At 44.8% G+C, this 17,040-nt stretch overlaps 1 protein-coding gene across 1 annotated transcript in view; it reads left to right on the top strand.

Annotated features, from left to right (window-relative positions):
- Positions 1-17,040, top strand: part of LOC126428111 (corticotropin-releasing factor-binding protein) — a 1,025,460-nt gene that overhangs the window by 905,105 nt on the left and 103,315 nt on the right. Inside the window, exon 5 of the mRNA XM_050090015.1 lies at positions 11,648-11,858. Within this exon, the coding sequence (XP_049945972.1) occupies positions 11,648-11,858 (211 nt within the window). The remainder of the gene's footprint in view (positions 1-11,647; positions 11,859-17,040) is intronic.

The raw sequence follows: 17,040 nt of genomic DNA, 5'->3' as shown, positions 1-17,040 counted from the left end.
CTTTGTGGCATCCTGAGGCTAAAGAAGCTAATCGGGCTGGTCCCGTCGGAGGTTAGAGTCCTCCCTCGGGCACGGGTGTGTGTGTGTGTGTGTGTGTGTGTGTGTGTGTGTGTGTGTGTGTGCGCGTGCGTGTGTGTTTGTCCTTAGGATAATTTAGGTTAAGTAGTGTGTAAGCTTAGGGACTGATGACCTTAGCAGTTAAGTCCCATAAGATTTCAGACACATTTGAACATTTGATATAGTTCGGAATCTGTTGACTTAAATCGCTTGTTTATTGGAACTTATAAGTAGGCAAAATCTGTGTCGGAAACTTCGTGTGTAGATTATAACCTCTAAAAATAATTTGTTCAAGTGACAAGAGTGGTGTATCTTATGATTAACTTTACAGTACTTAATCTTCTTTGGGTTGTCGTACGTGGACATAGCTATCTTCCAATTTTTGTCAATAGGCTCGTTATTATGTCAATAGCCTCGTTATTCTATTACACGAAGTGGTTTGCAAATGTGGTGAACGTACGTGTTTCCAGTTTACAGTGCTTTAGATGTTCAGAGTATGTTACTCCAGGCTTTGTCTTTCACACGTATGTAGATATGCAGAATGACAGTCATTGTAGGTTAACTGATGTATAGCTGCACAACTTAAAATAAATTCACCACAAGAGATTTCAAGTGCTTGTAAAGGTGTGATTTGAGCTCTATTAAAAAAATCGGGTACCCACATTAAAGATGCTATGTCGATGATGATTGGGCGGCTGAGGAAGCCACCAGGATTTGCGAAACACAGTTCCAACATTACCGCTGCAGTCTCGCTTTGGCGGACATTTCCAATAGCTCTTAGCACTAACGCAGCCACATGATCAGAATCTTCAGTACGTATGTCGTGCAAGATCATTTTTCTATACGCTGACGCCACTTTAAAACCACCGTAGGCTATATATATCACATTACTGCCTCTATAGCCGTCCATAATTCCAAAAGTGTCCCCTCGATCATTTCTCAAGGGTCGCAAAATCACTAGTTCGAATTGCACACAATGTTCTTCAAACCAATTGCGAACAATTGTGGCCCGGTGACATAGCCATTGTCATTGATAAAAAATTCCATCATTGTTGGCTGCAAATGGTCTCCAAGTAGACGGACATGATTATTTCCAGTCAGTGATCGGTCCAGTTGGACCAGAGGACCCAGTCCATCCCATGTAAATACAGCCCGCTCCGTTACGGAGGCACCAGTAGACTGAACAGTGGCTTGTTGGGTCCGTGGTTTCCTGGGGTCTGCGCCGCACTCGAACCCTGCCAACAGCTCTTACAAACTGGAATCCGGACTCATCTGTCCAGGCCGTGGTTTTCCGATCGTCTAGGGCCCAACCGATATGGTAACGAGCCCAGAAGAGGCGCTACAGAGGATGTTGTGTTTTTAGCTAAGGCACTCGCGCCGGTCGTCTGCTGCCATAGATTTCTGCGGTTATTTCACACCGTGTTGCTTATCTGGTAGCACTGACAACTCTAGGCAAACGCTGCTGCTCTCGGTCGTTAAGTGAAAGCCATCGGCCACTGTGTTATCCGTAGTGAGAGGTAATGCCTGCAATCGGATATTCTCAGCACGCATCTGACACTGTGGATCGCGTTGCATTGAATTCCCTAACGATATCTGAAATTGAAAGTTCAGTGCTCCCACTACCATTCCGCGTTCAAAGTGTATTAATTCCCGTCGTGCGACCATAATCACGTCGGAAACTGAGTCATATGAATCGCCTGAGTACAAATGACAGCTCCGCCAATCCACTGTCATATCATACCTAGTGTACGCGATACTGCAGCCATCAGTACGTGTACACGCATACCGCTATCCCATGATTTTTTTCTCACTTCGGCGTAAAATGAACAACAACAAAAGTAAAAAAATAAGCGCAATGGAGTATGGTCGATTTAAGTCAGACAACGATGGGGAAATAAGATTAGGAAATGTGAAGCTAACAGTCGGCGTGAGGTTTGTTATTTGAGCAGCAAAAAAATTGTCGATGGTAGCAGTAAAGAGGATATAACATGCAAAGTGGAAGTAGCCAGTGAATTTCTGCTCAGACGGATGTAATGTCATCGAATATAAACTCAAATTTCAGGAAACCTTTTCTAATAGTACACCATCGTATAACCACCCACAGACTGCAAGTGGCAGCACTAGCACCGCCAGCTATATAAAGCATGTCGGGGGATGCGCGAAACAGTGTAGTCATTGTCGTAATGCGGAAACGGAGCAGTTTATCTGATGTCCAACAGAGGATGATCACTGGCAAAATGGCGTGTACGGCATCAAATGTCTGAAAGTAAACACCTTGCAACAATCGTTGGAACGGCCCGGACCAGAGAAGAGAGCATTATCGTCTGGGGAAGCGTTTTGCTATTTGGGGAACAAAATAACTGATGATGGTCGAAGTGGAGGGGATATAAAATGTAGACTGGCTATGGCAAGGAAAGCGCTTCTGAAGAAGAGAAATTTGTTAACATCGAGTATAGATTTAAGTGTCAGGAAGTCGTTTCTGAAACTATTTGTATGGAGTGTAGTCGTGTATGGAAGTGAAACGTGGACGATAAATAGTTTGGACAAGAAGAGAATAGAAGCTTTCGAAATGTGGTGCTACAGAAAAATGCTGAAGATTAGATGGGTAGATCACGTAACTAACGAGGAGGTATTGAATAGAATTGGGAAGAAGAGGAGTTTGTGGCACAACTGGACAAGAAGAATGGACTGATGGGTAAGGCATATTCTGAGGCATCAAAGGATCACCAATTTAGTATTGGAAGGCAGCGTGGAGGGTAAAAATCGTAGAGGGAGACCAAGAGATGAATACACACAACAGATTCAGAAGGATGTAGGTTGCAGTAAGTACTGGGAGATGAAGAAGCTTGCACAGGATGGAGTAGGATGGAGAGCTGCATGAAACCAGTCTCAGAACTGAAGACCACAACAACAACAACCACAAGAATTGGTTACCAGCCTTGTGGCGAGCGTGGGGATACTCCGCAAAGCGTGCATTGACGTCCGCGCTGATCACACACCCTATTAATAACCATTTCCAGTGTTTTCTAATTTCCAGGAAACCGCCATAAATCGCGGTAACTTCAGTGTAATTGTTGTCTCTGAATAAAAGCGTAATTTCTGTTCGTGTCACTGCATATTTCTTCCACTTCCCTTCTGTGCCACACTGGGGATTACTGAAGAATGGGATACAACCTGTCGGCTTTGACCAATGACTTCAGATGTTAGCAGAGATGATGTATTGCACAAATTTAACAGCAAAGACGAATGTTGAGAAACGTTCTTCACTTGATACTAGTAGGCCTACTAGCGAAGTCGAAAAGACCGACTTACATCTACATCTACATGATTACTCTGCTATTCGCAATAAAGTGCCTGGCAGAGGATTCAATGAACCATCTTCAAGCTGTCTCTCTACCGTTCCACTCTCGAACAGTACGCGGGAAAACGAGCACTTAAATTTTTCTGTAGGAGCCCTGATTTCTGTTATTTTATCATGATGATCATTTCTCCCTATGTAGGTGGGTGTCAACAGAATGTTTTCGCAGTCGGAAGAGAAAACTGGTGATTCAAATTTCATGAGAAGACCCAGTCGCAAGGAAAAACGCCTTTGTTTTAATGATCGCCACTCCAATTCACGTATCAGGTCTGTGACACTATCTCCCCTGTTTCGCGATAATAAAATACGAGCTGCCCTTCTTTGTACTTTTTCGATGTTATCCGCCAGTCCCACCTAATGCGGATGCCACACCGCACAGCAATACTCCAGAACAGGGCGGACAAGCGTGGTGTAAGCAGTCTCTTTAGTGGACCTGTTGCACCTTCTAAGTGTTCAGCCAATGAATCGCAGTCTTTGGTTTTGCTCTAACCACAATACTATCTATGTGATCGTTCCAGTTTAGGTTATTTGTAATTGTAATCCCTAAGTACACTCCTGGAAATTGAAATAAGAACACCGTGAATTCATTGTCCCAGGAAGGGGAAACTTTATTGACACATTCCTGGGGTCAGATACATCACATGATCACACTGACAGACCCACAGGCACATAGACACAGGCAACAGAGCATGCACAATGTCGGCACTAGTACAGTGTATATCCACCTTTCGCAGCAATGCAGGCTGCTATTCTCCGATGGAGACGATCGTAGAGATGCTGGATGTAGTCCTGTGGAACGGCTTGCCATGCCATTTCCACCTGGCGCCTCAGTTGAACCAGCGTTCGTACTGGACGTGCAGACCGCGTGAGACGACGCTTCATCCAGTCCCAAACATGCTCAATGGGGGACAGATCCGGAGATCTTGCTGGCCAGGGTAGTTGACTTACACCTTCTAGAGCACGTTGGGTGGCACGGGATACATGCGGACGTGCATTGTCCTGTTGGAACAGCAAGTTCCCTTGCCGGTCTAGGAATGGTAGAACGATGGGTTCGATGACGGTTTGGATGTACCGTGCACTATTCAGTGTCCCCTCGACGATCACCAGTGGTGTACGGCCAGTGTAGGAGATCGCTCCCCATACCATGATGCCGGGTGTTGGCCCTGTGTGCCTCGGTCGTATGCAGTCCTGATTGTGGCGCTCACCTGCACGGCGCCAAACACGCATACGACCATCATTGGCACCAAGGCAGAAGCGACTCTCATCGCTGAAGACGGCACGTCTCCATTCGTCCCTCCATTCACGCCTGTCGCGACACCACTGGAGGCGGGCTGCACGATGTTGGGGCGTGAGCGGAAGACGGCCTAACGGTGTGCGGGACCGTAGCCCAGCTTCATGGAGACGGTTGCGAATGGTCCTCGCCGATACCCCAGGAGCAACAGTGTCCCTAATTTGCTGGAAAGTGGCGGTGCGGTCCCCTACAGCACTGCGCAGGATCCTACGGTCTTGGCGTGCATCCGTGCGTCGCTGCGGTCCGGTCCCAGGTCGACGGGCACGTGCACCTTCCGCCGACCACTGGCGACAACATCGATGTACTGTGGAGACCTCACGCCCCACGTGTTGAGCAATTCGGCGGTACGTCCACCCGGCCTCCCGCATGCCCACTATACGCCCTCGCTCAAAGTCCGTCAACTGCACATACGGTTCACGTCCACGCTGTCGCGGCATGCTACCAGTGTTAAAGACTGCGATGGAGCTCCGTATGCCACGGCAAACTGGCTGACACTGACGGCGGCGGTGCACAAATGCTGCGCAGCTAGCGCCATTCGACGGCCAACACCGCGGTTCCTGGTGTGTCCGCTGTGCCGTGCGTGTGATCATTGCTTGTACAGCCCTCTCGCAGTGTCCGGAGCAAGTATGGTGGGTCTGACACACCGGTGTCAATGTGTTCTTTTTTCCATTTCCAGGAGTGTATTTAGCTGAATTTACAGCCTTCAGATTTGTGTGACTTATCGGGTAATGGAAATTTAGCTGATTTCTTTTAGTACTCATGTGAATAACTTCACACTTTTCTTTATTCAGGGTCAATTGCCACTTTTCGCACCATACAGATATCTTATCTAAATCATTTTGCAAGTCGTTTTTATTATCTGATGACTTTACAAGGCGGTAAATGACAGCATCAAACAATCTAAGACGGCTACTCAGATTGTCTCCTATGTCGTTAATGTAGATCAGGAACAATAGAGGGCCTATAACACTTCCTTGGGGAACGCCGGATATTACTTCTGTTTTACTCGATGACTTTCCGTCTACTACATAGGTAAGATTTGTATCCCATACTTCAGCTGACCTATACAGGTCAACTGAAGCACGGGATACAAACTTTTCCTATGGCGGTCTTTTCGCCTTCGACAGTACTGGTATAGACTGACAAATATCGGAGTAGTACTAAGTACTAAGGCGAAAAAAAGCGACAACTGTAAAATTTGTATTCCGTACTGCGGCTGACGAACACTGCTTCAAGTCTTCCGTATTCATGGGAATAGATAAATCCATACCTGCAATGAAAATCGAAAAGTAAAAATTGTCTAGGATGAAAAAGAATTCTTCCAAAATATCTCATACTCACTAAGAATGAAAATGAGTACCGAATGAATTGGAACGAACAAATCATTTAAATTAATATAAGTGACAAAAATCGAACACACAGTTTCTAGCCCTGTCTTTTATAAACTCATTCGCTTATCTCATATGTTCAAATGTGTGTGTGTTCTTAAGGGACCAAACTGCATCAGAGGTCATCGGTCCCTAGACTTACACAATACGTAAGCTAACTTAAACTAACCTGTGCTAAAAACACACACACACACACACACACACACACACACACACACACACACACACACACACGCACACACACGGACTCGCAGTCAGTGACAAGACGCCTGTAACCTCGCCGCCACTTCGTTTATCTCAGTTAACAATGACGACGCCTCGTCACAGAAGACAACCGATTTATTATCTATGGCTCGAAAACAGACAGTAATATCTGTGAGTAAACTATGACGTCATTAGTCAAAGCTGACAGATTATATCCCATTCTTCAGTTCACACTCACATTGTAGGGTTCGTTCTATGTATTGTCCAAGTTTCCTCCATTTGGGTTACTTGGCAGTAACACACACCGTGAAAGTTACTTTCGTCCTCAAGTATTGCAGGCCAGAGTTTCATGTTGAAACGTCACAGGTTTACGCTTCATTTGACTGACTGATTAATTTCGACACGTTCAATAATTCATTTTACGCCGAGAGCGTCCTTTCAATGTTTCGTCTAGGTATTTAACCTCTGGATTCAAGAATGCTTCCGTGTATATTTTTTCTTCTGTTGGTGTCACACCTCCTCTCTAATCCTTTGATCCCATGATGTATGTGGATGGATAAACGTAATTACGCATGGAATATATAATAATCTGGGTTAGTCAAAGATGGTAGCAGTAGGGTAGTTTAGCACCAACATAACAACGTGAGCAGATTCGGCAGTGGGTTAGTGATTCCAAAGATAGTGGGGATGAGCAGGGCTGAGTATGCGAGGTTGGTTCTCACTGAGATCCTACCCCCCACCACCAGTTTTTTGAACGGTTGGCGGTTGGTCCTGGAACGCGACATGTTAGGACTCTATGGGGCCGCCGATTGAAAGAGACGGATGCAGGGCTGCGGCACTCGTCATGGATGATGACAAAAGTTATTCATAATGTAGGTTTTCTGGGGTAACATTGATTATAAAGCATTTTCGGGTGTGAATTAATACCGGGAAACGTTCAGCGATATTTTATTTGTAGAAATTTTTCAAATTTATGTGTTTCAACTAGCGGACTTGGGCGCGAGGTGATCGAGGGCATGAACCAACGGTTCTTGTTCTTAGGTCAATAGCGGATTGGTTCATTAACGTTTCATTTGTTGCATATTTTCGTTCTGGATATAAGCAATATAAATTTCTCATGATTCAACGGTTTACTTTACTCGTTTCTTTGTTGTCTAACTTGGCCACGTGTTGCCAGCATTCGTAACGGCAGTCACTGGATTTGCCATTCGTTAATCATAGCATGAATAATGTGGAGTCATGAATCCTGGGCTGGTTTGCTCACGTTGCATTGCGCTTGCACAATATGCGGTTTCAATATGAACTTATCCGCATGGGACTGCATGTGTAGTAACACGAGTAATGTTTGAGAGAGTGGAACGTAATATCCTTCCCTACTCCGCGCGTTAAATAGGTGTGACAATAACTAAATGGTATTAAGAAGCCATCATTCAGTAACATTCATTTTTACCCATTATAATCATTAGTAGATGTAACTGGCGACGAAATGTTGTCTATGTTTCCGGTATGACGAGATGCAAGAGATAGTGAGTGCTTCATGTAGGTTTTGTCACTGAGAGTGGTAGTTTTCTTAAATGTTTTGTCACAGAGAGTAATAGTTTTCTCAAATACTATCGAAATAAATCAGAACGATAGCTGAAAACCTCTCTTAGCGTTATTTAGTATCCTTCATCCATACCACTGAGATAATGACTATATTCTATGAATTTTCGACCCACGCACTATGCACTTCATGCGACTAACTGAATTCATGTTGTTGTTGTGGTCTTCAGCCCTGAGACTGGTTTGATGCAGCTCTCCATGCAACTCTATCCTCTGCAAGCTTCTTCATCTCCCAGTACTTACTGTAACCAATATCCTTCTGAATCTGCTTAGTGTATTCATCTCTTGGTCTCCCTCTATGATTTTTACCCTCCACGCTGCCCTCCAATACTAAATTGGTGGTCCCTTGATGTCTCAGAATATGCCCTACCAGCCGAGCCCTTCTTCTAGTCTACATCTACATCTACATTTATACTCCGCAAGCCACCCAAAGCTGTGTGGCGGAGGGCATTTTACGTGCCACTGTCATTACCTCCCTTTCCTGTTCCAGTCGCGTATGGTTCGCGGGAAGAACGACTGTCTGAAAGCCTCCGTGCGCGCTCTAATCTCTCTAATTTTACATTCGTGATCTCCTCGGGAGGTATAAGTAGGGGGAAGCAATATATTCGATACCTCATCCAGAAACGCACCCTCTCGAAACCTGGCGTGCAATCTACACCGCGATTCAGAGCGCCTCTCTTGCAGAGTCTGCCACTTGAGTTTATTAAACATCTCCGTAACGCTATCACGGTTACCAAATAACCCTGTGACGAAACGCGCCGCTCTTCTTTGGATCAAGTTGTGCCACAAACTCCTCTTCTCCCCAATGCTATTCAATACCTCCTCATTAGTTATGTGATCTACCCATCTAATCTTCAGCATTCTTCTGTAGCACCACATTTCGAAAGCTTCTATTCTCTTCTTGTCCAAACTATTTATCGTCCATGTTTCACTTCCATACATGGCTACACTCCATGCAAATACTTTCAGAAACAACTTCCTGACACTTAAATCTAAACTCGATGTTAACAAATTTCTCTTCTTCAGAAATGCTTCCCTTGCCATTGGCAGTCTACATTTTATATCTTCTCTACTTCGACCGCCATCAGTTATTTTGCTCCCCAAATAGCAAAACTCCTTTACTACTTTAAGTGTCTCATTTTCTAATCTAATTCCCTCAGCATCACCAGACTTAAATTGACTACATTCCATTATCCTCGTTTTGCTTTTGTTGATGTTCATCTTACATCCTCCTTTCAAGACACTGTGCATTCCGTTCAACTGCTCTTCCAAGTCGTTTGCTGTCTCTAACAGAATTACAATGTCATCGGCGAACCTCAAAGTATTTTTCTTCTCCACGGATTTTAATACCTACTCCGATTTTTTCTTTTGTTTCCTTTACTGCTTGCTCAATATACAGATTGAATAACATCGGGGAGAGGCTACAACCCTGTCTCACTCCCTTCCCAACCGCTGCTTCCCTTTGATGCCCCTCGACTCTTATAACTGCCATCTGGTTTCTTTACAATTTGTAAATAGCCTTTCGCTCCATATATTTTACCCTTGCCACCTTTAGAATTTGAAAGAGAGTATTCCAGCTAACATTGTCAAAAGCTTTCTCTAAGTCTACAAATGCTAGAAAAGTAGGTTTGCCTTTCCTAAATCTTTCTTCTAAGATAAGTCGTAAGGTCAGTATTGCCTCACGTGTTCCAACATTTCTACGGAATCTAAACTGATCTTCCCCGAGGTCGGTTTCTATCAGTTTTTCCATTCGTCTGTAAAGAATTCGCGTTAGTATTTTGCAGCTGTAACATTAAACTGATAGTTCCGTAATTTTCACATCTGTCAACACCTGCTTCCTTTGGGATTGGAATTATTATATTCTTCCTAAAGTGTGAGGGTATTTCCCCAGTCTCATACATCTTGCTCACCAGATGGTAGAGTTTTGTCAGGACTGGGTCTCCCAAGGCCATCACTAGTTCTAATGGAATGTTGTCTACTCTTGGGGCCTTGTTTCGACTCAGTTCTTTCAGTGCTCTGTCAACCTCTTCACGCAGTATCATATCTCCCATCTCATCTTCATCTACATCCTCTTCCATTTCCATAATATTGTCCTCAAGTACATCGCCCTTGTATAGACCCTCTATACACTCCACTGAATTCATAGTATCAGAAAAAGAAAGTCTTACCGTCCCTAATGTGCACGTATTGTTCCATGGCCAATCACCGATGTTGCGTTATCCGTTGCTTCATTTTTTAAATTAGAATTCTATCTTTTCTAGCGGGTTTGATTACCCATATCTCAATTTACCGGGCCTAATTCAAAGAATTAGATACATAGCGGTAGAAATTGGCACCATGGAGCACTGCGTCCGCTTATATTAAAGAGAGATAAAATATTCAGTTGTTAAACTTCTTCAAAAAAAAGGCTCTGAGCACTATAGGACTTAACATCTGTGGTCATCAGTCCCCTAGAACTTAGAACTACTTAAACCTAACTAACCTAAGGACATCACACACATCCATGCCCGAGGCAGGATTCGAACCTGCGACCGTAGCACAGGGAGCGAAAGGCTATTTACAATTTGTACAGAAACCAAATGGCAGTTATAAGAGTCGAGGGACATGAAAGGGAATCAGTGGTTGGGATGGTAGTGAGACAGGGTTGTAGCCTCTCCCCGTTGCTATTCAATCTGTATATTGAGCAAGCAGTAAAGGAAACGAAAGAAAAGTTCGGAGTAGGTATTAAAATCCATGGAGAAGAAATAAAAACTTTGAGGTTCGCCGATGACGTTGTAATTCTATCAGAGAGAGCGAAGGACTTGGAAGAGCAGTTGAACACAATGGACAGTGTATTGAAAGGAGGAAATAAGATGAACATCAAGGAAATCAAAACGAGGATAATGGAATGTAGTCGAATTAAGTCGGGTGATGCTGCGGGAATCAGATTAGGAAATGATACACTTAAAGTAGTAAAGGAGTTTTGCTATTTGGGGAGCAAAATAACTGATGATGGTCGAAGTAGAGAGGGTATAAAATGTAGACTGGCAATGGCAAGGAAAGCATTTCTGAAGAAGAGAAATTTGTTAACATCGAGTATAGATTTAAGTGTCAGGAAGTCGTTTCTGAAAGTACTTGTATGGAGTGTAGCCATCCATGTATGGAAGTGAAACGTTGACGATAAATAGTTTAGACAAGAAGAGAATAGAAGCTTTCGAAATGTGGTGCTACAGAAGAATGCTGAAGATTAGGTGGGTAGATCACGTAACTAATGAGGAGGTATTGAATAGCATCGCGGAGAAGAGGAGTTTGTGGCACAACTTGACTAGAAGAAGGGCTCGGTTGGTAGGGCATATTCTGAGACATCAAGGGACCACCAATTTAGTATTTGAGGGCAGCGTGGAGAGTAAAAATCGTAGAGGGAGACCAAGAGATGAATACACTAAGCAGATTCAGAAGGATGTAGGTCGCAGTAGGTACTGGGAGATGAAGAAGCTTGGACAGGATAGAGTGGCATGGAGAGCTGCATCAAACCAGTCTCAGGACTGAAGACCACAACAACAACAATAACTTCTTAGATGAATATTAATCAGCTTACCAAACAAGCGGTAGACTTTCAATGTTACTTGATGTGTCTCGTCGTTACGTTTCACACACCAGCGTATTTCTGTTGTTGTAGTGGCACGTTCCACATTCTCGTGTATCCCCTGCCTATGGGACAGTGTGTTTTGGTGTGGTGTAACGTAACGCTGTGTGGGCGTGCCGCAGTTCGTGGACGGCTGGGAGCTGAACCGGCAGTTCTTCCCGTCGCTGGAGGACCACCCCAAGCCGCTGGAGCTGCGCTACCGCGAGTTCTGCGGCACGCGCAAGGTCAAGGAGGTGTTCCGCTCCTCGCAGAACGCCGCCCTCATCCAGTACCGCGTACCGCAGCGGGACAAGGGCTTCAGCTTCACCGTCCGCTTCATCAAGAACCCCACACGTGAGTACCACCAGTCTCTTCTAGTACAGGCTGCACGAAGACGACCTCATACTGAGGTCACAGTAGAACTGCGCACTGCAAATAGAGCCAAATTTCCAGAATGAGATTTTCACTCTGCAGCGGAGTGTGAGCTGATATGAAACGTCCTGGCAGATTAAAACTGTGTGCCGGACCGAGACTCGAACTCGGAACCTTTACCTTTCGCGGGCAAGTGCTCTGCCAATTTTTTTTATTTTTTTTATTTTTTTATTCTCATTTTGTTCGTTTTCGTTCGTTGTATGTGCTCGGGGCGGACGTCGTAAGACATCCGATTAAGTTCGTCTTTGATCGGTTAACTCAGTTTTTTTTATTACAGAGGGCTGCTAACCCTCTGACCGAACACGCTGAGCTATCGTGCCGGCAGTTAACTGAGCTACATAAGCACTTGCCCGCGAAAGGCAAAGGTCCCGAGTTCGAGTATCGGTCCGGCAAACAGTTTTAATCTGCCAGGAAGTTTCATATCGGCGCACACTCCGCTGCAGAGTGAAAATCTCATTCTGGAAACATCCCCCAGGCTGTGGCTCAGCCATGTCTCCGCAATATCTTTTCTTTCAGGAGTGCTAGTTCTTCAGGGTTCGCAGAAGGAGACGAGGTACTGGCAGAAGTAAAGCTGTGAGGACGGGACGTGAGTCGTGCTTGGGTAGCTCAGTTGGTAGAGCACTTGCACGCGAAAGGCAAAGGTCCCGAGTTCGAGTCTCGGTTCGGCACACAGTTTTAATCTGCCAGGAAGTTTCAGAGCCAAATTTTCCCAACTGCCACATGTCGGAAAAGTTCTGCCGTCGGGCTATGGCCACACACACTGTATCCACTAATGAGCTGAAACACTGTCACCACAAGGGTTTGTTGCGTTTCCAGAGGTGACATACGTAATGTATCGCTGGCACGGAGAATTTCTTCAGACAGATTAAAATTTCAGTTGTTAAACTTCTTCGCGGGCCGCTGTGGCCGAGCGGTTCTAGGCGCTTCAGTCTGGGACCGCGCGACCGCTACGGTCGCAGGCTCTAATCCTGCCTCGGTCATGGATGTGTGTGATGTCCTTAGGTTAGTTAGGTTTAAGTAGTTCTAAGTTCTATGGGACTTATGACCTCAGATGTTAAGTCTCATAGTGCTCAGAGCCATTTTTTCTAACTTCCGCACACGAAAGGCGACTAGAGAGACTTCAATAACCATCCTCCGATATCCTTACTGACATCTTTCTTTCAAAATATTGGAAAAAGTAATGAACTCAACAGTAGTCTCGGATTTAGAAGCAACTGGTAGAACAGAGGGCCTTAAAAAACAAAAAGACAGTAATAACCTTCGTGGACTTCACAAAGGCATATGACTCCATCGTCAGACAGACTCTTGTTAGGATCCTGAAGAACAGAGGGCTTGACGGAACTACGCAAGAACTCATAAAAGAAATTCTGAGAGACACAAAAGCAAGGGTGAGATTCAGAGGAGCACTGTCAGAAGAATTTGAGATCAAGATTGGTGTTAAACAGGGAGATGGATTGTCACCATTGTTGTTCAGTATAGCACTGGACGAAGTGATCAGGCAGTGGAGAGCAGTAAACGAGGAAATGGGAATACCAAAGACGTATGTGGGGGACAAAAAGTACAACAGGGCTCAAGTGGACTGCCTAGCCTTTGCAGATGACATAGCAATAGTAAGTGAGACGGAACAATACGCAAAGACACAGCTCCACAACTTAAGTAAGGTAGCCAGAAAGGTGGGACTGAGGATCGCCTATAACAAGACAGAGACATTAAATACCACTGCAGACTGGGAAACACCGGAAGGCACAGTGCAAATGGTGGACAAATTTAAATACCTGGGAGAATTCATAACAGGAAGGAACAGGAGCAAGGAGGGAATAACAGAGAGGATGAAGACCGTTTGGGTTCCATATCAGGTCGGCTTGAGGGGGGACATAGAAGCAATTCAGAGGAGGGCTGCTAGATTTCTTACTGGTAGGTTTGATCATCACCCGAGTGTTACGGAAATGCTTCAGGAACTCGGGTGGGAGTCTCTAGAGGAAAGGAGGCGTTCTTTTCGTGAATCGCTACTGAGGAAATTTAGAGAACCAGTATTTGAGGCTGACTGCAGTACAATTTTACTGCTGCCAACTTACATTTAGCGGAAAGACCACAAATATAAGAGAGATAAGGGCTCGTACAGAGGCATATAGGCGGTCATTTTTCCCTCGTTCTGTTTGGGAGTGGAACAGGGAGAGAAGATGCTAGTTGTGATACGAGGTACCTTCACCCACACACCGTACGTTGGATTGCGGAGTATGTTGATGTAGAAGATGAGGTCAGCCTTCTGCATGACGAGAGAGGTATACAATGAAAAGAATTATGCGCAGAGGCAAAGTTAAGCCACTACAAGGCAACGGTGAGGAATGCAATATTATATGCTGCTGAGACGATGACAGTAGGAAGAAATGGGGCAGAACAACTAGAGAAAGAAGAGAGAAAAATACTGAGAAAAATACTAGGTCCCAAAAGAGGTGGAGAGAGGTGGATGCGAAGACCTAGGGAAGAACTGTACCGGAACATGAGAACAACATCCTGGCAAATCAGACTCAAAAAGGCAAGGTTTTCTGGACATGTAGTTAGGATGAGTATGGACAGAATGACGAAGAGAGTGTGGGAAACAAGAGAGAGGACAAGTGGAAAGACAGGAACCAAGTGGGTTGTTGAACATCGGAAGGACTGATTGGAATTGGGGACCAAGGTCGAAGGAAAGGAAAATTGGAGGCACAAATATACACCGACCAATATGTCAGAGATCAATGACAGAGAAGAATACAGGAAAAGATTAGAGTGTCGCCAGTGGAGCTGACAGGAGAAACGGAAACTGAAGATCTCGGAAGAAGAGCGGGAGAGAAGAACAGAAAGAATGAAGAGGTTCTGGGAGAAGAAGAGGAAAAGGCAGTCCACGAAGGGGCTACCCCTGGTCCTATAGAGGCCGTAACGCAAGAAGAAGAAGAAGAAGAAGAAGAGGAAGAAGAAGAAGGTCTGAGATTTAAGTAGAAGCGATTTACTTACCATATCACAGTCTGGATTACAGAATGGTTGTTCGACTGAGAATGCCTTGTCGAGTAGTCTTCGCTTTGCCGTCCTTTAGCTGTAACGACTTTCCTTGACTGCTCATTACCGCAGCACACATTTCTATCATTTCCGAGATTCAATTTCTCAGGCGTCCCGGAATAACACACTTCCCGCCGTCAAAGACGCTTATGTCAGTGGATTACCCCAGTAATTCTGATGATCTCCTAAGGGCCGACAGGCGACATTTCTACGGTCTTTCGCCAATATTCACACAATTCTCTTTTTGCAATGTGTAGTGGGAGTCAGCGCAAACAGACAGTGCTCATCACGGCTTTCTAGAGTTTCTTTGTCTCCCGTTACAAGAAAAATGATTTTAAAGCGGAATTTAGCGCACCATTTCGACAGAACGCTCCCAAATTAGTCTAGTTCAACACAGACTAATTTAGGACCGATCTGTCGAATGTATGTTCGAGGGTCACTCCAAAACAAATGCACACCATTTTTGTAAAAAAAACAGTTTTCATTCTGCATGTGTGAAAGTTTTACAGTGTGTAGATACATCCTTCCCGCTTGTCTTCAAACTTAGTTCAACCTGTTCCCGTGAGTGGCGCCGTCACAGCATCCCTTCAAGATGGCTGCTCGTCAGAAGCAACGTGCTGTCATAGAATTCCTGTGCTGTGAATACGAGACAGTGGGAAACATCCGCAAGAGGTTGAAAATGGTGTATGGAGATGCTGCTGTCGATCGCAGTACAGTTAGTCGGTGGGCAAGCAGGTTACGTGATGAAAGTGGGCACGGCAATATTGAGGATTGTCCTCGCAGCGGCAGGCCTCGTACTGCACACACTCCAGACAATGTGCAGAGAGTTAACGAATTGGTGGCTGCTGACAGACGCATCACAGTGAACGAATTGTCACGCTACGTTTGGATAGGGGAAGGAAGTGTTTGCGAATACTGAGAGTGTTGCCGTTAAAAATGGTTTGTTCCAGGTGGGTTCACAGGATGTTGACATTGGCTCGCAAAGAAACAAGAAAAACGGTATGCAGCGAACTTTTGGAACAGTACGAGAATGGTGGAAATGAATTTCTTGGAAGAATTAAGACAGGTGATGAAACATGGCTCCACCAGAGACGAAGAGGCATTCAATGGAGTGGCATAATGCAAATTCACCCAACGAAAAAAAAATTCAAAACCACACCTTCTGCTGGAAAAGTTATGGCTACGGTGTTTTTCGATTCCGAAGGACTCTTGCTTGTGGACACCATGCTAAGTGGAACCACCATAAATTCTGATGCATATGTGACGACACTGAAGAAACTTCAAGCTCGACTGAGTCGTGTTCGACCACATCGGCAAAAGCAGGATGTTTTGCTGTTGCACGACAATGCACGACCAAATGTCAGTCAAAAAACCGTGGAAGTGATCACAAAACTCGGATGGACAACACTGAAACACCCGCCTTACAGTCCTGACTTGGCTCCATGTGACTATAATGTCTTTGGGAAACTGAAAGACTCTCTTCGTGGAACAAGATTTGAAGATGATGACTCCCTTGTGCACGCTGCCAAACAGTGGCTCCAACAGGTTGGTCCAGAATTTTACCGTGCGGGTATACAGGCGCTGGTTCCAAGATGGCGTAAGGCAGTTGAAAGGGATGGAAATTATGTCGAGAAATGAAAATATTGTTCCTAAAGGATGTATCTACACACTGTAAGACTTTCAAACATGTAGAATAAAAGGTGGATTCAAAAAAATAGTGTGCATTTCTTTTGGAGTGACCCTCGTATTAACATGGGCAGTGAAACACGGAGAATAACCAGTACTGCAGCAGCGACTGAGCGGCGCTGTTGCATGGCCGTAGCAGTCATAGCGCGCCAGGGAGGTGCTTTGTCTCTCCTAGAGTACTGTTTGTTATTCTTCGTGTTTCACTGTACCTGTTAATACGTACAGAGAAAACAAATATCGCACTATACTAATTTGGGGCCGCTGTATCGAATGGGCACATAAAATTTCGCATTAAAAATCTTTCGTCGCACGAAAGACGTGACGAGCAGTATTTGTTTAGGCTTACTTCAGGTACATACTGCAAAAACTAAATTTTAATTAT

This window comes from Schistocerca serialis, chromosome 12 (genome assembly GCF_023864345.2).
Source record: "Schistocerca serialis cubense isolate TAMUIC-IGC-003099 chromosome 12, iqSchSeri2.2, whole genome shotgun sequence".
In the NCBI taxonomy this organism is placed as follows: Eukaryota; Metazoa; Arthropoda; class Insecta; order Orthoptera; family Acrididae; genus Schistocerca; species Schistocerca serialis.
Note: the sequence above shows the minus strand (reverse complement) of the source record. Positions and strands in the feature narration are given on the sequence as shown.